This window comes from Chroicocephalus ridibundus, chromosome 2 (genome assembly GCF_963924245.1).
Source record: "Chroicocephalus ridibundus chromosome 2, bChrRid1.1, whole genome shotgun sequence".
NCBI lineage: Eukaryota > Metazoa > Chordata > Aves > Charadriiformes > Laridae > Chroicocephalus > Chroicocephalus ridibundus.
The window spans coordinates 114,345,798-114,370,279 of NC_086285.1; the positions used below are offsets into that span (position 1 = coordinate 114,345,798).

Sequence of the window (24,482 nt, forward strand, 5' to 3'; positions counted from 1 at the left end):
AACAAGTGTCCTGGATAACATCCACCAGTGCTTCACCTGACAGAAAGCAAGTCGAGGGGTGTAGAGGTGTGTGTGAAATCCTGCCTTACAAGAGGCTAGAGCTCTCAGGATGGGCACATAGTAATTCACTCGCCTTTTTAAATACATACAAAGCATATTGCTGTAGTCCCTCCCAGAACATCAGGTTAGGTTTGTAACATTAGTGCAGCCTTTCTAACAAACTATGTGCCTCAGTGAGCTGCATTATTCTCATCTACAGAAGAAGTAGACTGATTTGGTACAATGATTACATTCCTAGCCACGCTTCTGACGAAGTATGCAAAAAGCTCTGATGTTCTGTCATTCCTGGATCCCAAAATTATTTCATTTGCAAATCTACATCAGCATGAGCTGCATTTATTACCAAAAAGTAGATAAGATTAAGTGGTGAGTTTCAGCATGATGGCCCCCCTTCAACATAAATTTAGAATGTAGTGCTCTTCAGCTTTGGTCTCAAGATATACTGCATTTGAATAAGGGAATGCTAAAATTTTTTGTAAAGTGTACACAAACTCTCAAAAACTATTCACCTACGAAAATACTTTAATAAGCATGATAATCAATTTGGGAGCTACACAGAAACCCCTGACAAATACAGGCTTCTACAGATACACCTGATGACAATTAGCTCTTGGCAATGACTTTTGGCTGCTCTACTCACAGTAACATAATAAATACAGTGTGTAGGTTGAGAGAACCAATGCACATGGAACAGAACAATGCAGAAGCCTCTGAGTTTTCTCTCTTAGGACAAACACCGAATTTTTTTAATAATATACTCTACAGAGTACATTACTAAATGTGATGCAGAAATAGAAAAAGCTCTTTAAAAATAAAAGATCATGTGACACAAGCTATATATCCTATTATTTTCATTTATTGTCCATGCATCTCAAGTGGCATTAATTTACAACAGTAAAGAGCAAAGCCATTAAGTACATACAGGGTCCTGATAGCTTCAGGTACAAAATAAGAATAGTTTCTCACAACAGCTTAGAGTGCTGTTGTGTATAGAGTAAAACTTGATACCATTGCAATTCTATCTCATGTATACACCGGAAAAATGTATGGAGTAGCTGTCAATATTTTCTCTTAAAGAAAATGAATTACTGTGAGTGCAATATTCCTGTGTGACAGGCGCAATAGTTCACAGCCATCTTCCACATCAACATAAAAATTTATTGCAAGTGATGTCAAAACCCATTAGGTCCCACTTTGTTTGTTTATTACTGATCCGCTGCTGGAGGCAATCAGCTCCATCTCCAACCAGGCTGCATTAGCAAGCTGACTCCAGTGCAAAGTCAGAGTGGGGAGCATAAACCACCTCTGAGAATAGTCTCAGTTGGCCCAGCTAGATTTGCAGAGAAACAGGTGAGGAGTGCTCATGAAATCTAGCAGCACATATGAGCGATAAAGGAAGTATCCTCCACCTCTAGGTGGGCAGTGAACATCTTTGGAAATAAAAATCTAACTCAAGTGATGTGTTGAAGTTAAGAGTTCATCTACCCGAACTCTTACAGGAACATACCTCTACCAAGCTCATTATCCTGCTAAAAAACTGCAGCCATTTTAAAGCTTTTGCACAATTTCAAGAAATCCCACATAGCTGAACCTCCACACAGTGTGTGTGTACACAAGACCCGAGCAACCCTTTTCTATCCCCAATCATGGCCTCACCTCAGCTAAACACAGAATCTTACCGCTTTCAGATCACTGAGACCCTGCCTGGAAATCTTCAGCTACTCTCAAAGTCACCCCGCCTTTTCAAATTTAGGATTCCGTTGATACTGTAGAAGGCAGCAAAAGAAATCAGTTGCAGTCTCAGAGCTGTACAGCTCTGAAGAAAAGACGCCAGTAAAACTTGCTCCTGTCATTAAAGGGAGGAGACAGAACCCAACCAGTATTCAGCTTCCCAAAGCTCTGTGATCTAATTCTACACAAAAGGCTTAATAAGGTTTAGACTCATAATACAATTAGTAATTTAGCTCACAAATTAGACTATCTATTAACACTCCAGCAGAGACATCAGCCATATGAGGATTAAGAAGGAATCTTCTGCTTTCAGTATGGAGAGAGAACTTGAATGCTTTAATAGACTACTTCAGCAGCTGCACAGGAGAACATATATTCCATTGTACAGAATGATGTGACCAAGGCCAGCATCCCGTTCATATATTGAACTTTCACCAATCAGAACCACGTTAATAATTTTCACAGTAAACACAGAGCAGGAACTTCTGAGCTCATCTTAAAGCACAATTTTAACTGCTAAAAATATACACTGATAGCACAGAACACACTGCATATGCATTTATATGCGTTAGAAGTGCACATAAAAACAAGGGCAAAAATTAACATGTCGGCATGGTCAAAATACAGGTTAACCCAAGGTGTGAGTATTATACAACATTTAACTGCAGGATCTGAATAAAGAAGCAACCCTTTCCTAAATCTCTCCATACAGCATTTATTCTATATCTGCTAGCCGTATGTAATAGAAGATTCTGCATCATCTTCTCACCATAAACAATGCTCAAAAGATTTAGGAGATGATACCTCTAGCATAGTACTTAATGGCACTTTGAAAATTTACCCGGAATATTTTTTCTGTGTGGACAAAGGCAGGCTGAGTAGGCAAAAAACACTCTACTTATTACCAAGGAACTAAACTTTCAACCGCTCTGTCCTAAAAGTGCTGTTCCGATTTCCAGAAAACTATACACATAACTACATTTCTACAAAATGCTGATACTGGTGTGTTCATGCTGACTTGTGTTAACACCTGACTTACTTGCAATTATTGTGTCAAGAGGAGCTTTTTTTTAATTACTTTCATAGTATGCCCCAAACTGACTGTATTCATCTTTAGGTTTTGAGCTCGTGTTTGTATAAACAGTGCCAGTATTACTAATCCTTTTGAGCTTGAAAAACAAACAAACAAAAATTCTTCATCAGTTTACTTCACACACTAGTAAAAACCATTCACACCCAAATAATATTATGAATAATGTCCATCTGGTCTGAAATGTAGATCTGGCCACAGTATCTCATTCTCCACTAGCACTGCCTGCTGTTTCTATCAAGTGTTCAGTGTGACTCCTCTCAGTGCAAAGTAAAACTTCACTCACTTAACAGCACTTACTCATAAGCACATGCTTTGCTGGCATGTGCATTATCACATGCATGGGACCATTTTGATCTTACTTGTCTCGGGGGGGGGGAAAAAAAATAAAAAAGAGAAGAGCAAACCCCCTAACTTCTTAGGAATAATACTCAGGCAGTCAGGAACTGTACCCCCAAGCTTCTGTCATAGCCCCCCCAGAGGCTCTGGGGCTTTCTCAATATATGCACATTGTTCTACAAACTCTAAGGGCAACAGAGTGGCTGATGGCACTGCAGGGCATCCTAATCAGAGCTACCATCCTCCGGTCTCAGCTCTCTTCTCGGCTCAGTAACAGACACCCAGAGGATGGAGGTGGTAGAGGAAGGCACAAAAGATTTGTAATTTGTGGAACGTGGTGATGAGGAGCAGCCACGAACAGAGAAAAAGAGGTGGAGAGAGCACAGGAGGTGGCACGTAAGCAATATATTCTTAAAGGTGGCCTGGTGGTTAACAGCTTTGTTAAATATGTATGTTATTTGCTGTGGAACAGATGGTACTAAAGTGCAATTTTAGATGGAACTGAGAGCAGGTAAGAACCCTCCCTCTTCCTCTGAACAAAATTCCAGAGTACACAGCTCTGGCAGATTACTATAATTGGCCAATTCTTTCTTTTATTGATAGACCACTGTGTAGAGTCAAAGCACTGAAATCATGTGAATGGGGCTGATGGTGAATGCCATGTATTTGCTCAATGCCAGTTTCAAGCATACAGATGTGATTTTTTTGCAGTTCTGCTCCTAGAGGTCCAGAAACACACATAATCTAATTCTGCCATACAAGCCAGAATTAATTTTTCACTGCTGCAAGTCTAGCATGGCACTGTGCAGTTTGTGAAGACTTTAACAGTGCAAGTTCTAGAAAAGGGCGATTTCTCACTCACAGTGAGTGGTTCCCAAACTGTGGTTGGCAAAACTGTGATCCACTCACTACAAGCATTGATTTGAAGCAAACAAGCCTATCGGATACTATATCACTGAGGCACATTTACTGTGGAGCAATTCAGGAAGCCACAAATTAATACTCATTCTGAAGTTGAGATCTTCAAAAATACAGAGAGTTTTCATTACAAAGTCTTTGAGTTTGGGCTACACAGAGACTGACTCCATTTTTGCAATGAGCACAACAGAACAGGCAAGCAATAACTTTCAAAGTACAAGCTTCCATCTTGCAGCTTAAACTGCAACCCATCACATGTAACCAAAACCTCCGAAGTACATCCTGACTGATGCCAGAATGAGTCCACAGCTGCTTTCTATTTCCATTCATCACTGAGACATAACAGGTATCTTCCAAAATAAGATTTCAGACTTCCAAAGACGGCATCTGTTTCTCTGCAGAAATCAGAGAAAGAATTTCAAAAGCAGCAGACAATGCATGCACAATTCATGTTCCCTAATTCCCCTTGAAGCAACCTTGGCAATAGAGCTAGACCAAGTTCAGACCGTCTTTATCTGAACATATGCAATACCTAAGGCTTCACCCCAACTCTAAATTATGATCTGCACTTCAAGACGCCAAGTCCACTATACGACAAAGGAAGGTAGAGGCGAATAAGGCTGAAGTGCATATTCAACAGTGGAGCTGCCAGTGAAGCAACCCACAAGCACAACAGTATGGTTGCCTATGCTTGAAAACAGAAAAGTAGCAGCTGAGGAATATTATCCTTAAGGGGTTATTTCCACATAATCTCCCTGCACAGATGATCTTATGCTAGATACCGGGCTACAACTCAAAGGAACATTTTAAGGCTTTTTACTTTCACACCTTTTTGTGGTCATGTAAAGTTTTTAACACGGGCAACACTTAACTCCCCAATATTGAGGATGCAAAGTTACAGATTCTAGTGGACAAACAGACTTTCTGTTAAGCAATTATACATGTAAAGATGCAGCTCTGAAGCTTCTGCGAGACTCGTTTAAAAACCCCAATCCACAGCTCCTGTTGCTGCACGGCTGCTGCAGAAGCCAGTTTTTTTTATTTGCCCAGAGTGTATTTGCACTTGTCTTGGGCTCCTGGGCCCTACACAATTCCAATGCATATTTGCTCTAAAGGGCGTGTGCTTGTCTCAAACACACTTAAGTAAATAAAACACTCAGACCCCAGTGTTTTCCAAATCCCCAAATGAAAATGCTAGGCTAATTCACATAAATCCCTTCCTAGCCTAGATTTATATGGGCAATTCTAACAACAATTCTTAAAGCAAGAATAAATAAAACACACCTCATGAACTTTATACGTGGTCTTCAATCCACGTGCTTTGCTGTCATTATAAACAGGAGGTAGTAATGTTGGGCAGTATACAGGCTTCCATTTCTCATTTTCAACCTCTGATGTTTTAAATAAATATTAACTTTAATTGTGCTTTGGTTTTGTTCGTTTTCCAACCGTTTCCACAGACCTCACCCGAAAAGGTTTCTTTCATATTTAGAAAGGTGCTTACAGAGGTTTTCTCCTGAGCTAGGACTGAATTGAGATGACATCTCTCAGGCACGGTAAAGAGGGCATCAACCGCACAGTGCCTTAAAATTATTACTGGGACAACAATTTATCTTATCTAACCGAGAAATTACTTCAGTAATAGCTGTCTCTGCAGAAGTTAAAAAGAAAAACAGCTTAAGTAATGTGTTATGTAAAGTGCTTATATTAAAGAGTTGAATGCAGATAATCTTCATCTACTCTGCAGAATTCAGAAAAGGTAACATTAAAAGGAAAAAAAGCTATAGCAATTCTCAGTCATTAACATAAGAACTACCCCACCGAGTACTATGGTTCCTGGAAATGTCCACAACTGTCTCTATCTCCTAAACATGTGACAGTATTTAAGCACATTGTTGATTTTCTAGGGAAAACTGAAGTCTGAAGTTACAGGTGGTGACAAGTGAATGCTGTAGATTTTCTCCAAATGCATTAGGGGGTTCTGAACTGTCACATTCAGTTCAGAAGTTTACCAGATTTCTCAAAAAATAAAAATCCTACTGGTCAAAACCAAACAAAAACCGACAAAAAGAACAGAAAAGCCTGGCCATGAAGATCCTCACCCATGCCACGGTCAAATGCCAGAGCACAGACTTAAATCCATGTCTCACACACCTATGTAGGAGTTCTAATCACTAAGCAACTGACTATTCCAACAGGAGTTAAAATATCTGTCTTTTTCATGCTGTGCTCCAGTGGTATGATTCACGTTAGGCTATGTCATCCCAAGGTGGAACCAGAAAAATCTCCAGGCTCAGAGAGTTCCACTGAGAGAAAATAATTTCCTGGTTAAGATTATATGACACATCTTAAAACTGTTAAGTAAAAGATGTTACACTATCAAAATAGTAATAACTTCCAAAAATTGTAGTCATCAGAACATTGTTGATCATGAATTATACTGTTGGATAAAAACATCACAGTAAGTACAAGAGATTACATACAGTCCTATGCAGATAAGCAAACAGCGTCAAACCTTGCAAGTTTCTACCAAGCCTGTGGGAACACTTGGAAGAGGCTGCAGAGCTGTTAGGAAATACTGGACTTCTTGCAGTGATTTTATTTACTAGAAGGATGGAAGAGCGAATAAGTAATAACGAAATTTTTCGTTTCAAATGAAACAAATATACAACTCACAGAAGAAGAGAGCAACTGTACCAAACAACTACAGAGAAAACAGTTACGTCTGCTCTGCGGCCTAACACAGTTCATTGAGATGGCAATTGACTTTCATGTTGGTTTTCAACTGTTAGCTGAACTGTGTGTTAAAACAAGAAAAAGCCATGAACATGAAAATAGCAGAAATGAGACAAACGGGAGTTTCTATGCAGGTACAGGAGAATCTGAATCCCTTTAGGAAATCTCAGCCTCTGATTAGGATATAACCTGGCGATATCCTTTTTTTCAAGACTGGAGATCCTTTTTGTCTGCATACCCTTAGAAACTATGTGGACTTCGTAACCAAAACTTTAAGGTGTGCGTGTAGATAACTATTTTTTGGTCATAAATTACTTTATCAGCCATAGTAGAATTACTCAGAATCAGCTCCCACAATAAGGAATTGTTTGACCTTAGAGGGAGAAGAAAAACAGGAGGGGAAAAAAAAAAAATACAATTCCCCTGCCACCACCTCTGCTGCAAGCACACCATGAAAAATGCAAAAGTCTACTAAAGGGTAATAATTCATCAACTTTTTAAGACACAGATGTACAAACTGGTGCATGGATTACAAGCATATACCCAAGTACAGAAGTATACACGTCCCAGATGGAAATTATTTACTCAGTCTAGTCTATATTCACCAGAAAAACAAATGTAAAAAGCTCCTCTACTCATTTACCTATAACTCCATTATGAAAACCTCAAGGCATTACTGGTCCACTATCCATCCACCTGAAATTGCACAGAAACTCCTGTAATATCTTCCTCAATCTTATGTTAGAATCTCATCAGCACAACTAAACAGTTCTTTCATCTAATCAGCCTACATTTATGCACTACAGAATTAAAACAAAGGGCTGAAGACAAAAGTATTCTATCCAGTATATTACTTTCAAAAATAAAGAGTCTAAATAATATTTGATTTTAGAGTTAAGGATAAAAGAAGCAATAGGATTCAAGGTAATAAAGCATGATCTTTCTGAAAACTTCCCCAAAATAACTGTGCTGTAAACCTTAAAAAACAAACAAACAAAAAAAACCACACACACAACCAGCAAACAAAAAAAACACACCCCTGCTCTAATACAGGCATGTAGTACTGTATTTCATTCTCCTAGATGAAGAGATAAAGTGATGAAAGAGGTAATTAGCTGCTAGTTATTCCAGTGCAAAATCACATTTCTTGTGATTAACAAAACAGTGCTGTAAAAGATATTTATAATACCTTAACATCAAAGAAGATTCAAAAAAAAAAAGGGGGGGTGAGGGGCGGACAGGGAGGCAATCTACCCCTCAAAAAGCCCTACTGTAACCAAAATTTACTGCTCTCTAAATCAGGACATATTACACGTGGGCGAGGGGGAGGAAGGGGCAAAACAAACACACTCTTAAGGAAAATGCTGGTTTTACACCATTCCACAGAAAAAAATTAAAGATTCATTAGCATCATTACACTTAATCGTATGTGTAAAGATAATCAACTATTGCTATGTAAAGCTGTCAGAATTGAATATGTTATTACAGCAAAACATGTTCAAAACTAAGATGAAAAAAAAATAAGAAAAGGTAAATAATCATAAATGTATTTCTGTTTTCCAGATATAATTTAGCCATCTTCAGGACTTCAGCTTTTTTTTTTCCCTAGAACATCTTTTCTTACAGTAAGGTTCATTGCTTACGCCCTTCCAGAAAATGTTATACCTCCCTTCCCACGTTTCATCCCCCCAGAACACCCTAATTCTAAACCTGTTTTCAGAACTCCTTCCTGCTAATCCTGCCGTGGTTTTGTCTGAACAGATGCAGTCATTACTTTGTTTCCTACCACTGCTCCTTACGGGGCAAAGGGTCTCTGCAGAGTCAGACTCTTCTGGCCGAGACACTTCTTTCCTATTCCCTGTAGCTACTGAGCACGAGGATGTGTTAAAGGCATAAATACACCTTTATTTTTACTGCTATTACTCTCAGAAATCTGGGCACAAAAATGTCTTTCCTTCATTTTTAAAGCATATGTGGGGACTTACCCCCTGTACCTCCTTGGAGCATTAATGGCAGTCACATTGCTTAAAAACCAACACCAATTACTCCAAAATCAGTACAGAATTCCACTGTCAGCAACATCATTTATGAAAATAATTATTTTGAATGGAACAGAAAGCTTCTTAATAGGTTGTGAGAAGACATATACTCACACAACACTTAAGCTTTTCTTTAAGACAAGAATCAGGCAAGATGGTTAAGATATAGCCTTATCAGATCTCTACAGCAATAACCCTTGAATTTAAACCGCTAGGAAAGTACTAACAATTTCTTTGTAGTTTCATGTATTTTATTATGTATTTTTGTTATATTAGAGCATTCATTCATCCTTCTGTTGAATACTAACACTGATACTGAAATTAGCCTGTTAACAAGTAATTAAAAGTTCATTTGTATTATAATCAAACCGGTGCAAACAAGCCACCAATGAATTAAAATTCTCCAGGTCACAAAAATCCATCATGTATTTTCACACCTCCCCAGCTCCAAATACACCTACATTCTCATAAAGCCCAGTTTATAGCCCTTCCTCTTTCTATGCTTAGAAAAGTGGATTTAGAGATGCAGCTACACCTAGTGATCAGCAGCAGATCACAGCAGGCAAAACTCAGGAAGACACTACAAAAACCAGAAACGAGTATGGGAACATAGCAGGGTGAATAAAGTGACACATCAAAATTTATTGCTAGACTTCCCCCCCCCCCCAATATAAGACCACATGCTCCAAAATGGTTTTGATTTCTTGAAATCCTTTTTACTACATTGATAACATTACACATTAAATCAGAAACACAGACCTGGAAGTTATCAGAAAAATCAAATTAAATAAAGAGGACTCTCTCAATTTTTCCTCAAGAAATTGAGCGGATAATCCAGCTGCATTCACACATCAACAAACAATTTACTCCTGGGAAAAATTTCAGAACTAGTTCTTTATACAAGAGTCGTAAATGTGAGCTGAAAGCTTTGTAAATGCACGTCATTTTCTGGGGAAACGTCTTTAAAACTTAGTGATGTAGCTACCTCAAGTAAGTGTTTGACAGCAACGCTAATGAGCTTTAAACACTGGAGATCTCCCTCTCAAATGGCATTTCCTTCAGCATAAAGTTGCAACATGGGAAATGTAGGATCAGTTCACAGGTCCCGACCCCACAACATCACTGGACTTTGTTCTATCAAGTCTACACCTATTATCTTCCCCCCTGGCTGAACCTAACGATGCGAACTGAACCGACCGTCTCGGCAGTAATGTGTAAAACTGACCTGGCCACCGGCAACTGGGCTGTTTGACACATTCGCTGGCCATCCTGGTGTGTGAGTGAGCGCACATGAAAAATAAACGATTTCCACATTTCTTCAGGTCAGACTCAAACAACATTAGCGAGATGGAGTTCAGAAGCTTACTCGCTCTACCCTAACATGTTTTGTTATTTGCCTGAGGATTTGGTCTCTCTAGCTGTCAATCTGGCAACTTCTGTGAGCACTAAATATATTTTTTTTTCATAAATTATATGCTGCTATATTGTTTCAGGACACTGATCTGTTTTCCTTGTCTATTCTGACGACTGCTAAATCATGAGGCCAAATAAACATCACAGAATTTTCTTCACCAGTGTTATTACATTCTTGTAATATTTTGTAGTATTTATTTTTGATTTCTGATGAGGTTTCATCACTAACTTTTGACACCAGAACAAGATCAGAATGGCTAAATAAAATAAATTTTAAAAAATAATCCACATACCCATCACAGAGTTTCTTTTTTGACAAACTCTGCCACTTCCAAACCCAGACTTTCATTTTTGCCTGAAGCATTCTAAAGTACATCCCAGCTTACAGGGGAACACTAACCTTATTTCATCTGTTTCTACCCGTCAAAAGTTTATCCCCCCCCCCCAAAAAAAGGATGTATTTAGAAGCCAATCCTTCAACATGCTTCCATTAATTTGCTAGACTATTTTAAATATGAATACACTTAGGTGTAAAACACAAAGCAAGTCATTCACCTATTCACCTGACAGCAAAAAGTTTGGTTTAAGAATCTTCCCCCACGGCTCTCACTGTTTAGCAAGGCCAAGTCCATGCTATGAACTTTAACTAGAACAGTTTTGTTGATGAGCTGACAAACTGTGTCAGCCACTAATAAAGCTGCATTTTCCACTAGCATATGTTACTTCCCTTAGGAAATGCAGGAATACGGACTTGATGGATGGGTGGAGAGGAAGGAAAACAGGTGAAATAAGCCAATGCAAGCAAACCCAGAGTTTGTCAGAATGAGATATAAACACACTTGGAGCTCTTTGCTAGGAAAGTGATTGGAATAGATATTAAAGACTTCCAAACAGAGATCCTGAGTACTCTGAGAAATCTCTTTAAACACAGGTAATTATACCAGAAGCTTTTTATTTTCTATACATTGCTCCAATTGCCAGGAGCTTCATTTCAGCTGGGATAGGACCTATGAAGACTTAACCTATATTCATTCTTTTCATCTTCCCTCTCTGCAGTCACCAAACATCAACATCATCACAGTAAGTTTCAACTTCAGCGTGTCAAACTTCTTCCTTACATGTGTTTTTGGAAAATGTGATTCTTGTTTTCAGACTGCTTACACCCAGAAGTCAAATAGATGAATGTAAGGCACAAGATCTATTCAGAATGCAAGTTTTTGTATTTTTAATCCAGGAAATAGCTTGAGGACTACTATTCTCTATGTAAAAACTTTACTTGTCACTAGGAAAAGCGATTTTCATTTTTTGTACTGCACTTCTCCTCCTAATTGCCACTAGTCCTGGCGCAAAGTTCGTTATGAATGGCTGCCTACAAGCACTTGTAGTCAGTCCATCCGTCCGTCCATCCATCTCTCTCTCACTGCAATAGGACTCATCCCTTCTCATCCCTTTTAAAACCACTACCATAATAAGAGCATGTTAATATACAACCTTGTCGCTTTCCATTGCAAAAGAGAATGTAACAGCCTAATAATAGCCCTCCCCAGATTCAGGTTATAAGCAATAATCACCAATTTCAGAATTCAGGTTGCATGCAAGTTTACATCTATCTGAACACTATGCCTTCATAAAAACCCAGTTTCTGACTTCTGCTACACATCTCCTTGCCTTCAATTTCAGCTCCCCATTTTGGTATTTGACAGAACTCATCTCATCCAGACCCTTCATTTTACGTAAGGCCTAATATTTAGGCTTACAATGTCCCTTCAAACTTTCCACATCTCTATGTTTGACTTAAATCCCTTCCAGGAGTGGATTGCTTTCCCTAGCCTGAATAATCTACCAAGGAGACAGAAGAGGGAACACAGTGGAGTCAGGTGGCATTTCATATGACAGGAACGCCATGTTTCAGAACATTTGTAGTATTAGCATTCAGTCTTCGCATGGGACCACTTAATAACATTTATGTTAAAATTATAAACAAAAGCAGCTAAATTAGGTGCACTACAGTTTCTCAGAAAGCAACTAAAAAAAAACCGCAAACTCTCAAAACTACTCTTGCAGAAAGACCCCAACTACTTTAAAAAAAGAAAAATACTTAAGATAAGCAGCATTGTCCATTTAAGACTAGGTTTTCAGTAACATCTCTTCAATTCAAATTCTTGAGACCATTTGCTTCTTGAACTGATGAATCCAGAATTTTAAATTCTTTAGTTAAGGACTCAGAGAAAATCTCATTGTTATTAACTGTTAAGCTGCTTTCAAAAGATTACTTGAAAGCTTCCAGGCCTTAAAAAGCCAAGATCTGATCTTTCAGTAAGATTATTTTCTAAATAAGAAACTCAAATATAACAATAGCTGACGGTAACGTTAGAACCAACCTCTGTAAAACAAACCAGTCATTTTAGAAAAGGGTAAAAATAAAAATGGAACTATACATGCCAAAGATTACTTAACGCACCCACTGCTATTCTTTGCTTAGAGCATGTGTGGAGTTCGTCTTGTTTCTTTTTTCTTGGTTTGTTTTTAAACTTTTTATAGGTTAGTCATATAACTCTCATCTGCAACAAAGGACAGCTATTACAAAAGATAACTACCCAACTCAAGGATGGATTTTTCTGTAATTTAATTTCTATGACACCGATGCATCAAGCTTTTAACAAAAGCAACAGCAATTTTTTCCCCCAAGCAAAAATGACTCTCAGGCACACACTTCAAATGGTAAAATACAAAAATGGAAATTTCATCAATTTTGTTCTAAGTGAGTGATGAGAATCAATATTTAAAAAAATAAATCCGTACATGCATCTTCACATTTAATATTTAACATACACGTACATATGCACACACAGGGAGAATGCAGGCCAGATTCTGCATCCCATGACATCCTTTGCAATTTCACTGAAGTGTGTAAATTGCCGCCTCTGTCATTCAGTACTTGAGAAGTGTTGGAATGACACCTTTTGAATAACCGTATGCACAGGTCGTCTCTGAATTGTTTGTGTTTTCTATCACAGTCCTTTCCACAGCGTGCAGCAATGGAAGTGAATACAACAGATACAAATTTAACGCTAATGTGGGATAGTTCTTCAGCAACAGGAACAGCACTTCAATGCTGACCCTAGTACAGTATCAGCATATCACACGTACAAGTCATTTAAATATCCAGGAGACGAAGAGTTGCCCCAGCTTAACTTTAAACAAGAAGTAAGACAGTTCATGCAGGTCAGCAATGAGTTATGAATTTATCTTAATAAAGCAAGAGCTCTCACTGAAGTCTGGATGCTAGACTTCCAATATTAATGAGTTATAGGGCTAATATACATGAGTTCAGTTCCATAATTCACTGCAAAGCATAGCTTTATCCTAACATGAGTGTTTGGAAAAGATTTCATCATTGTTATATATCACCTCGGTACAAAATATTTTTCTGCTCAGGGATCTTCTGTCTCGTCTGCAGTAAAAATGCTGGAGAGAAAATAGGGGAAACACAGCAATGTATACAAAAGGTCCCTGGAACCTACCATAAAACCAGAATTTTTTAATTTTTAAAGAAGTTTTAAAACAGACCACCAATTCCTAGCCATAAAACTTGGTTTAGCTACAGTGCTGCATAGGAGCATCACGCAATGTACAAAATATAAACTATTCTGCAGCCTGAGCAACAAGGAAAGTCAAAAGTATTGCTTCCCACCAGATCAAAGCACACTTTGCATGAACCGAAGACCAGATGTCTTCAATTTAATGTGCTTTTCAGTTGCAATCACTTCATGTTGGGAACAAAACAAACTCAAAAAAAAAAAAAATCTGAAGTTAGTTTTCGCAGCGACGCACGCAGAACTATTTCACAATCCAAATTTCTGTCTGAAATTATGGGTTTTTTCGACACATAAACAGGAGAGGAGTGCAGGCAGAGGACCGCCAGCCCCAGATAACCATCTGCAGGTCTTGGATTTGCGGCACCAGGCAGGCGCTGTTGGACGGGGAGCACTTTGCCGGGGCTCTTGGCTGGATGCGAACTCCCGACACCCCGCAGGGGCGAGCAGCTCCTGCCCTGCCCTCCGGCGTGACGATTTTTTGAGGGGGAAGCTTTAACCTCCGTCTCCACCGGCGTTTCACCCGCCGCACCTACGGGCAGGGGGAACGGCGGGGGCGGGCAGGGCGGCGGGGCAACCTCCGGGCAGCGCCGCCGGTTCTCCTTCCCCGCGTCGCCAGCTCCGTGGCCGGGCGGAGGCGAGGGCGGCGGCGGCGGCTCACCTCGCCCCCTCAGGCCGCCCTCCCGCGCCCGAGGCAGGAAGGTGGGGGGAAAACTTTCGGGAAGTCGGCGGCGGCGGCGAAACGAGCCACAGTCCCGACGGTCCCCTCCGTCCCGGCCCCGGGGCTGCCCCGGCCCCGCCAGCGCACAGGGGCGCAAAACCTCACGGCGTCCCGCCGCCTCCTCCGGACGCTTAGTTTCTCCTCCATGTACGGGGCGGTTCCGAAGTGTCCGCCCCGCCAAGGGGACGGGGAGAAAGAAAGAAAAGAAAAAAAAAAAAAAAGACAAAAAAAAAAAAACCTGAAAAACCCAAACCAACCCCCAAACCGAGTCCGACATCGCAGCGCTCCCCCGCCTCGCCCCCCTCGCCGGCCCGGCGGCTCCTTACCTGTGAACGTCTGCGCTCCCGCCGCCAGCAAAAGTCCAGCCAAAGTAACCAGGCAAGTTCCAACTTTCCCCATATTTCCACCCCTCTTCCTGCTCCAAAGTGCCAAAGTGTTTGCCAAAGTAGGAGGCGCCCCTCTCGCCCCCCTCCAGTCTGTGGGGGCAGGCGGGGAGGGGGGTCGGACTCCCCCCAACTCGGGCTGCGTTCCCCTTCTCGCCCCTCTCTTCGCTCGTAAGGCCAGGGGAAAGAGGGGTGCGAAGTGGCCGGGGGCGGGCTGCCTTCCTCCAGCGGCGACGCTTGCCCTCGCCCCGGGGGCGGCGGACGCCTCACCGCTTTCCGCGCCGCTCGCCTGCCCCCAGTGCCCGGAGGGGTGGGGGGCGGGGGGAGCACCCTTAATCCCGGAGTCTTCTCGCCCGGCGCCGCCGTTAGTCCGGGTTTAGCTCGGTCCCTGACTGACTCGCCGTCCCCCCCGGCAGGCAGGCGGACTAAAGGGAGCGCGGAAAGTCACGCCCAGCCGGCGGCGCCGCCATTCTCCCCCGCTAGAGGGCGAGGCGGCGCGGGCCGGCGGCGCCGGGGCGCCGCTGACAGGGCTCCGGTAACGGCCGCTCGTCGCCTGCGGAGCCTGAGGCGCTGGAGTCGCCTTCCCGCCGCCGCGAGAGCGGCTTTTGCCGGCAGAGGAGGTGGCTGCGTGCCTGGCAGGACGATGCCGAAAGTTCCCGGACAGCGGGGGAAGAGAAAGAGGAACCGGGAGGTTAAATAAATAATGAGGGGGAAAAAAATCTCCACTAGGCGTCCCGGTAACTTTGCCGCGGGCCCGTCCCGGCCAGAGAGGCAGCCGCTGGAGTCGGGGGCGGCCGCGGGTACCTGTCCCGACGGGACCGGGGCCCTGAGGGAAGAGGCCGCCGCCGGCCCAAGCAGCCCGGCCCTGGGGCAGCGGCCTGGCGCTCCCCGGCCCCGCTCCGAGGCACCGGGACAGGGAGGGATCAATATGGGGGGGGAAGGGCTGGGTGTTCATAACCGTTTTTTCTTGTTTTTACAGGCAAAGTGGAGCCTTTTCGGGGTGCGAGGCCGCTTACTGGGTCTTCGGCGGAAACCTCAAGCCCTGCCCGCGCAGCGAAGGGCCGATGCTGAGGAGGAAATTAAGATGGGAACGGGGTTCCTCCAGCGAGCGGCACGGCGGCGGCGTAAATTAATTGCTTCTCATCAGACTTCAGCGCCTCGCCCGGCCCTCGGCCGCGGCCACCCTTCAGGGCGGGCGGGGAGGGAGGTGGGAAGGGACCGGGTGGGGGTGGCTGCTCCGGTTCCCCGGCTCAGAGCAGGGTGGCAGCTTGTACCCCTGCCAGTGAATAATGACGTCATTAATTGGCAGGGTCAGCTCGTGAGCGATGGAAGTAAAAATCACCTTAAAATGGCAGTTACCTGTCATTGTTTGCAGTCGGCGACTTCTGGCGTTTATCTCTACATCTCGTATGAAATACAGCTGCTCGACCATCTTTTTTTTTTTTTTTTTTTTTTTTCATTCTGGGGCTTTGGCTCCTGCTGTCCAAGACGATGTGTTTGTTGGTTTTAAACCAGTTCTTTCTAAATTGGACTTCGAGAGGTGGAAGTGTTTTTGTTGGCTGTATCACTTTCAAGGAAAGCTTTATTTTTATTTCAAGTGCAAGCGCGGCCAAATTTAATGCCTATTTATTCCCTGGGGTTTATAAATAAAACAGTAAAAAAATGCTGCAATTAAGAGTTTGAGCTGACAAACACAAATGTAAGAGCTCAGGTTCTCAGTTGTCTCCAGCACAGGTCCTTTGGGTTTTAACACTGTTCTCATATAGAGTTACCCAGCTTCAACCTCTTATCAACTGAAGTCTTAACTCTACCCATCCCCCACGTGGTAGTTCCAGTCGCAACACGAATGAATGATTTGTGCATATTTTGTATTATTTTTACATATAATACGTCCTCTTCAAACTTAAGCGCACAGCTGTGTCATTCCCAGTGATTGCCCAGCCATTCTATTGTCAGGACACTGCTCTATTATGTTTTTGCTAATGCATTTGTTATGTGATGAAATCTGCATGAAAGGACATGAACTTTTTGATGCGTGGGGGTAAGACAGCTACCTCAAAAGTTAACGCAAGGGGGCAGAATAGCATTAATTGTTGTGTTTCCTGACGTCAGACTTTTTCTTTTGAATGGTGAGCGTTCTCTTCGTTTATTGTTTGCCTCGAACTTCCCAATCTTCTCCCCGGGAAAAGTTATCTTAATTCCACAAAGCTTTGATAACCTTGGAGTATGTTGCAATAAAAATTCTAATTTTTTTTTTATTTTACAATTTTTTTCCTGGGTGCATAATTTATGCAAATTTTATGTTCTCTAAAAGCTGCAGTTACAGCTTCTGAAAATTAGAAACTATATCTACTCTTGAAAGTGTTACCTTTGTAACTGCAAAACTGTTAAAAAAACCTCAGGAAGTCTCATAAGTAATTGAACTTACAGTAAACTTAACTTTAAAACATGTCTTCTACTAGATCTGTCACTAAAAGTCCAGAAATGAACAGTTAAACCAGTGCTTATGCTAATGATGACTTCTCTCTAGGCTCACAATGTCTAGACACACACAAAATTCTGTCTCTGGTCAGTTGATGTCAGCCCTAGCACAGTGTGGTGAAGTATTGTGTTCAGACATACAACCGTAACTCTCAACCCCATCTTTGTTACAGGGAAACGAAAACTCCGTGCCTATATCCACAGCTATCCAGTGTGGGCTTAGCAAAGATGAGCTAGAAAGTCACCAAGTTCTGTGGATTACAGGAGAACGTGTAAGAGTGGTTGGTCACAGTTACAGCAGGAGTAAGGCTAAAGCGCCTGACCTCCGAAGACATAACCATTCTGCTTTAATTACAGTAAGTGTAAGAAACAGTTAAGCTCTGGGGAATAGCTAAACCCACAAGAACAATAGAAAACACGGGACATGCATGGCTGATCAGGAATTGTTAGCTGTGTTTCGCTGAGTTTTAGTACTGGAGCGTGTATAAAAACAGTCCAGAAAGACTACAAAAAAGAACTAGACCATCAAGAAAACACTAGACAAAAGCCACAGGTTCACTGGTGGTTTGATTCCAAACATGCTTTCAAGAGAGTTCATTAAGGGCTAAGCTGGGGCTGGAAAGAGGAGTGGAAGCATCTGGCAAAAAAAGAAAATACTTTCCTGATTGTTTCTTACTGACAAACAGATACCTTGCATTTTTTCTTGAACTGGATCACCTCAAAGAAATACCTGATTACAGCTCCCTACATACACCCACCTCAGCTTAGGAACACAGAAGATCACAAATATAATTACTCCTGCTGAAAGGAGTCAAAGAATGAGACAGTTGAGCAGTAAGACATGGGGAATAAGGAGGAAAAACAATCTGGAAGTTGTCATAACTATTTTCTGGATTTTAATGTACATCAATAGGAAATGCACACAACCAGCCTTCATTGCAAAGTTTTTGTTTTATTTTTAAATATGGAATTTGTATATATAACCCCCTGGGGAAAAATTAAACAACCTGGTGATAAATTATGAATAATTACACTATTTATTATACAAACGTGACTGTCTCAGCTGCCCTCTCCCTGCTAATCATCTCTTGCAGCTTCATTTCCAGATCTCTGAGCTACTTCTGACAAATGATTTTTGAAAATTCCAAACTGATAGAGAATTGTGAGTATTAGTGGTTTGAGAGGTCTGAGGTCCAAATAGTTGATCATAATGTAGAAACAGAGGTATTTGACCCAAAGTTCTCAGAATAGGCATACATACATGCTTAACAATTACATACATATTGTGTTTATCTATTTAGCTGTTACCTTTCCTTTAAGGCATTAACGATATTCACAATGCTATTCATTCTATACTACTGGCACAAGAGCAATTAAACATATCTCAAATTCCATGAGACATCGAGGCCATCCTGCATAATCCGTAGCATGAAGTCACCCTTCCTATAATGATACGAAGCAGGAACACGCTCTTGCTCGTGTTACAGCACAAATAGAAAAGCGAAGACTCGTATTCCGATATTGGAGGAAGGGCCCAAACATCCTGCCTTTTTTTGACCTGTGACAATGCTGATTAAGTGGACAAGAATGTGGACTACAGGGCTGTCACCTGATCTTTTGGGTCAGTAGCAGATAACATCACTCTCACAGCTTAAAGCTATTTTTTGCACTATCAGGGAGTCAGACAAGAATGATTTTGCAGTAGCCCACTCCATCTTGTTCTAAAGCTCAAACAGACAAAACTTCATGAGTCTTTCAGTGACACTACTGTTTAAATATGATGAAAAAGTAATTTTCTTCACAGGATGGGTGCATTTTCTTAGTTAAGTGCAGCTAATTAGCGAAAGTAAGATGTGCTTTGTTAGAAGAAAGACAGACAATGATTCCAATTCTCTGTTTTTATCAAAGCCACTTCTCTGCTACAGTGAATATCAGAGACAGTCGTTGGTCAGGAGGACCACCCAAGAAAAATCACATCATCTCTGTAGGTGAGGAAGAATATGCTAAACTTTAATGGTTTTTTTCCATTTGTTGCTATTTCTTCCTAAATACAGAGCAACATCTTCTCCTTTGCCAGTGTTCACTTATCTTTAGGTAGCTTTATTTTCTAACCCAGATTTTGACTGATACTCTTCACCTTTTCAAAGCTGATTTTTTGTCAAAAGCTTCCAAAAGAAAAAAAATGTGCTTATCTGTGACAGGATTTATTGATTGCGTTATACTCAATTATATTCTATTTCATAATGTTTGCTGTATCTATATCCATAGATGCTGTAAAGGTTTCATTTGTTACTGAAGAGTGATTTCAGTGATAAATCTAGTTTTCTGAATAAATCTTCTAGTGTTTATTCAAAAAGGCAGGTGCGCCCCTTTTTTTGAGAGAGAGAGGGTAGGGTGAGGACATAGTAGTGTCCTTCAAAGATCATGTCTACTCCATACCCCATCTTTCCCTGCTTCTGAGGAGCAACAGAGAAATCCTTGGAATCTAAGGTCAATCTAAACCAGCTGCAAAAGTTGCTGCATACAAAATGTTCCATCTTCAGTAGAGGCTCATCATCTTTCCTGCTTATTGCTGCTGGGGCTTGCTGGCACTGGAATTGATCCCTGATCATTCATTTGGCACCGAGATGCACTAATCACAACTGCGGCTGCTCCCTATTAGATATCGTCATGTGTAATATTGACTGCCTGCTTTTTTTTTTTCTTTTGGGTACTGCTAATGATCTGTGCAAGCAACAATAACTGATCCATTTTGTACCAAGGACACCTTGCCTTATTCACTTGATCACTCTGAAGTTTGGTGGTAATAAAAACCAAAGTCCTCTTTGTTTCCAAATTTTAAAAAAGAACATTTTTTTATGATAGCTGAGGAAATTCTACATGGCCGCTCCTGGCCTTGATAATTAAACCATGGTTGGGACTTGAGCGAGAAAAACACTCTCTCAGTGTTTTTTGCAAAAATCCAGATCTTTGCAAAAAAAGTACTTAGAAGACTATAGAGAAGCAATCTTTAATCAGAAATTGTTGAAATAGAAGTGAGAGAGAGGCCTGAAGTCTCCAAGGAAAACAGTGGGGGACCCTTAGGATCTGAATGCCAGGAAGGCAGCAACAGCTGGCACTGCACAGAGGTGGTTACTGCTAGTTCAAGCCCAAGAACAAATAGCTGCATTGTGGAAGAATATCTATTTCATAATCTCACACTTTGCTATAATAAGATGGATAAGACAGAGCGTAGCCTAGGCAGGTAGAAGCTTGTAAGCTCACAAAAAATTTATACGCAATGCTGTCTCTTCTGCTGGAAGCAAAGTTTTTGATTCTGTGATCAACATAGTCTCCTTCTACCCACACACGTGATTTGTATGGACAAGGAAGAACATGTACCTCATATAGGGTTGTGTTTGATGCATTTTGACATCTGCAAGCCAAATCCTGCCTTGTCTTCTGATCATCAGCATTTTATTAGAAATCTGTTGTGTTTAACAATCTACAAAGATTTAAAACCATTGTGACTCTACTCTTAGAAATATTTTATCGCTATATAGTATATGTGAGAAGCAGGCCTCTTCACAAATTTGACCTTTCTGTCAGGGAACAGAAAGGGTCAGCTGCTCCCTAAGGGACAGGGAGCCAGGAGCTGAGTGCGGTAACACCTCCCAGACGGAGAGGGGCCAGGGCTCTGATCCACCAGCCCCAGCAAGGTGAGGAGAGCAGGCTGGGAGAGCATGGCCAGGTCATCAGGCAAGTTCACGGTGATGAGGCAGGTCTGAGATAAAGCCAGGAAGACAATCTACAGGTGTCAGGATTAGGATCATGTTCAGTGATCACCAAGCAGGTCCACAGTGATAAGACAGGTCCAAGATCAAGCCCAGAAGTTAACCCACAGGCTGGGGCGTGGGACAACAGGGTCTGTGACCAGACATAGGGATACCAGTGTTCCTATAGCAATAGCTCCAGCAGAGACTGAAGCCCCCAGGGTGAGCTGAAATGGGGCTCCTGGAAGGACTGAGCAGAGGGTTGGGTGGAGTCCCCAGGTAAGGCTGATCAGGGCCATTAAGGCTCATTACTGCAGTCAAAGCCATCTCATTTTCCACCTTTGCTTCTTCAAATATATTACATGGCTTTTAATATTTTTTTTAGCTTTCCACACCTTGTAAGGAAGCTGTCTTCACTGTTCTTCTTTTACTACTTGTTCTTAGCTTCTCCCAAAATGTGTATGTCCTAGCAGGGTCTCTGTCAACATTATCAAGAGATACATACAGGAGACGAGAGCAAAATAGTTCAAATACCTAATACTGTTAAACAAACACCTACTTATGCCAACTGAGCATGTATAACCTTCAGATTTGTGTATGGCTGAATGGGATTGGTCAGGAGCAGAAAGAAACAGAAGCACAGGATTGATCAAATGCAAATACTTGCAAATATTCATATATTCAGTCTTCAAAGTCTGTACAAATACAGACTGTAATATCATCTTTGTCACTCGTTGCTTTGATCTTGTCATTCATCTGGGTTAACATCCTTTTCTATTACAAATTTAGGCTTAATTTCATTGTCTTCAAAGTTCTGTGCTGTTCTACTTCTCCATACTCATTTGAACTTCAAGTTACTGTTCTTTCTGTTCAGTGCTTCTGTAATGAACCATGTCAAGGAATGAGACCAGAAGAATCAAAATTTAGGAGATAAGCACTGTGAAGTAAGCTAACTTCTCAGTCTTCCAAGACAGAGTAATTGTTCCTAAATAAATTAACATTTGTTACATAATAGAAGGAACACACACTGAGTTATACCAGCAGAGCTATAGCATTATATTTTTTCCACTAAAAATATTCTAGTGCATCCCTCTCCATAGATAAAGCCTTTTCCAGAGTGGGTTTCTCTGCAGGCTCCCATCAAATGGAACATTCCCTTTAGTAGTGATCCCTAGAAATACTTGACAAAGTTTGTTTTTCAGATGTCTTCATACAACGCAGAGGACTGAAGCAGACAACTGGAATAGTAATGTCTGATGCTGTCGGTGCTAACATTGATTGATCACATCCATGAGAGCCCTTCAGATGGTGTCTCCGTTTAGGAGAACATAATTCTGACATCTTGGGTTCATTCCGCCAAACATGCAGAGAAGCAAAAGCTAACTGAAAAGCCCTATTCAATATAAGGTTAGTTTTCTTTCTGCCTGTAGACTTCTCTTGAGTTTGTTCACTCACATATATTTTTCTTCAGTAGCTCTGAATTAGCATCAGATAATAGAACCTGTGCCTTGGCATAAGATTAAGTTTTTCCAAAAGTTCATTTACAGCTAGTTAGGAGTTTGTGAAACAGAAGTGAAATATGCAGCTTCTTTGTTTCTCTCCATGAGTCTTAAAAATAGTCATTGATGGATGGAATTAGAGTTCCTTCTGCCTCTTCATTACAAACTCGTATTTAGCAATGTAGCATTCATGTTGTCAGCAGCACCTCTAGACAACTTCCTACTATTGCTTGGATGCAATTGTCATGTGAGATGCATGAGATGTTATTAAACTGGATCCTATTGGAACGAGAAGTTAAGATTTTTTTTTCCTACAGTTGTAGTTGAATGGAAGGAAGCGCACTTTATATTTTGTACTTGTCTTTCAGCAAAAAAATTGATTTTTTTTTCATGAAGTCTACTTTAACAACAATTTATACTGTTGCAAAACACTGTGATAACATCTCATCAGAGGCAATTCTGAGCAGGCAGGCAAGGTAGTCAGTGATGCAGAATCCATCACAGAGGCAGCATATGAGCATAGATGTAAGTACAACCTCTCACACCACCACCTGTGCTGACTGCAGGTTTTTACCTTAATATGTTAAAAAATTGTTGATAAGTAAATTATATGTTATAATCCTGACAACTCTAAATTATGCTGTTTGTGTTAGTAGTTTGTAGAATTTATTTTGTATTTGTTTATTTGAAAGTGTCTGAATATTTTTTTGAAAAATGGTAATAGTAGGTCAGGGGAGGTACTACAAAGTTGAAAGGTTCACATGTAAAATCTACTTATTTAGTATTTTTTCTGATTCTTTATTTTCTTTTTTTTTAGTATTTCTGCTTTTTTAGAGAGCAGACGAGTATATTTCAATATACATATGATTGAATTCTTGTTGGTGTTCGCTTGTGCAGAATGATGAAGAGGCGTGAAAGTTAAATGTGCTTCATACCATCATTTTTTCCTCTTGATTGCTTTCATACCAACAGCAGATGTCCAGTGAAGGGACACAAATATTTCCCTTTAGCAAGTCATTCCACTGAAAATAATAGGAGCTTATTTAAATAGTGTGGCCCTGAGGAGACAAAGAGGGGAGCAAGCACAGGATAGAATAAGAGCAGAAACATACTCAATCAAAGAATGACTTTATTTGCATGCAGTGACATTTTTTATCAAGTTACACGTAACAAATTAGTAGGAATTCAACTGCCCATTGATTTATCAAAGGCATCGCGAATGGTAACGTGAAATTTGTTGTGGCCACGAATGCTATTGATTCTCCTGCTCTGTGCATTATTGTGCTAAAAATCAATTATTTAATAATTGATTTTATACTAACTGTTAAATTATATTATTAAGTCTAAATTAAGAATTATGATGGATACAAATGGATGTGCTAAAACATAATGCTGAAATGGATTCCTCTCACAAGTTTAAATAACCATTCTGATGAGACAAGAATAATTACCAAAATAAAAGCATGATAAATAAAAGTCAGGAAGGCTTTGCAGATGTGGTGAATCATTACATATTACTTTGCTTTTCAAAATGAGCGCTGATCCTGCTGTTACTTATTGTGCAGAACTTCAATTAAAGTTAATGGGAATTCTACGCACAGGAAAGCTGCAGTGTGGTAGATTTGGGTTTTTTTACCCTCGCAACAGTATTAATGGGAATTACAGGTGTGTTTTGGGGCAAAACCACTACCCATATAAAAACAAAAAAAGTCTAGCTATATTTG

The 24,482-nt window shown here is 40.9% G+C and overlaps 1 protein-coding gene across 11 annotated transcripts in view; it reads right to left on the bottom strand.

The window, feature by feature from the left end:
- Window positions 1-15,457, bottom strand: part of PTPRM (protein tyrosine phosphatase receptor type M) — a 481,345-nt gene extending 465,888 nt beyond the window's left edge. For all 11 annotated transcript variants that reach the window (XM_063326582.1, XM_063326581.1, XM_063326579.1 and 8 more), the window contains exon 1: window positions 14,970-15,457. In XM_063326582.1, the coding sequence (XP_063182652.1) occupies window positions 14,970-15,042 (73 nt within the window). In that variant the 5' untranslated portion in view covers window positions 15,043-15,457. The remainder of the gene's footprint in view (window positions 1-14,969) is intronic.
- Window positions 15,458-24,482: the final 9,025 nt, after the last annotated feature.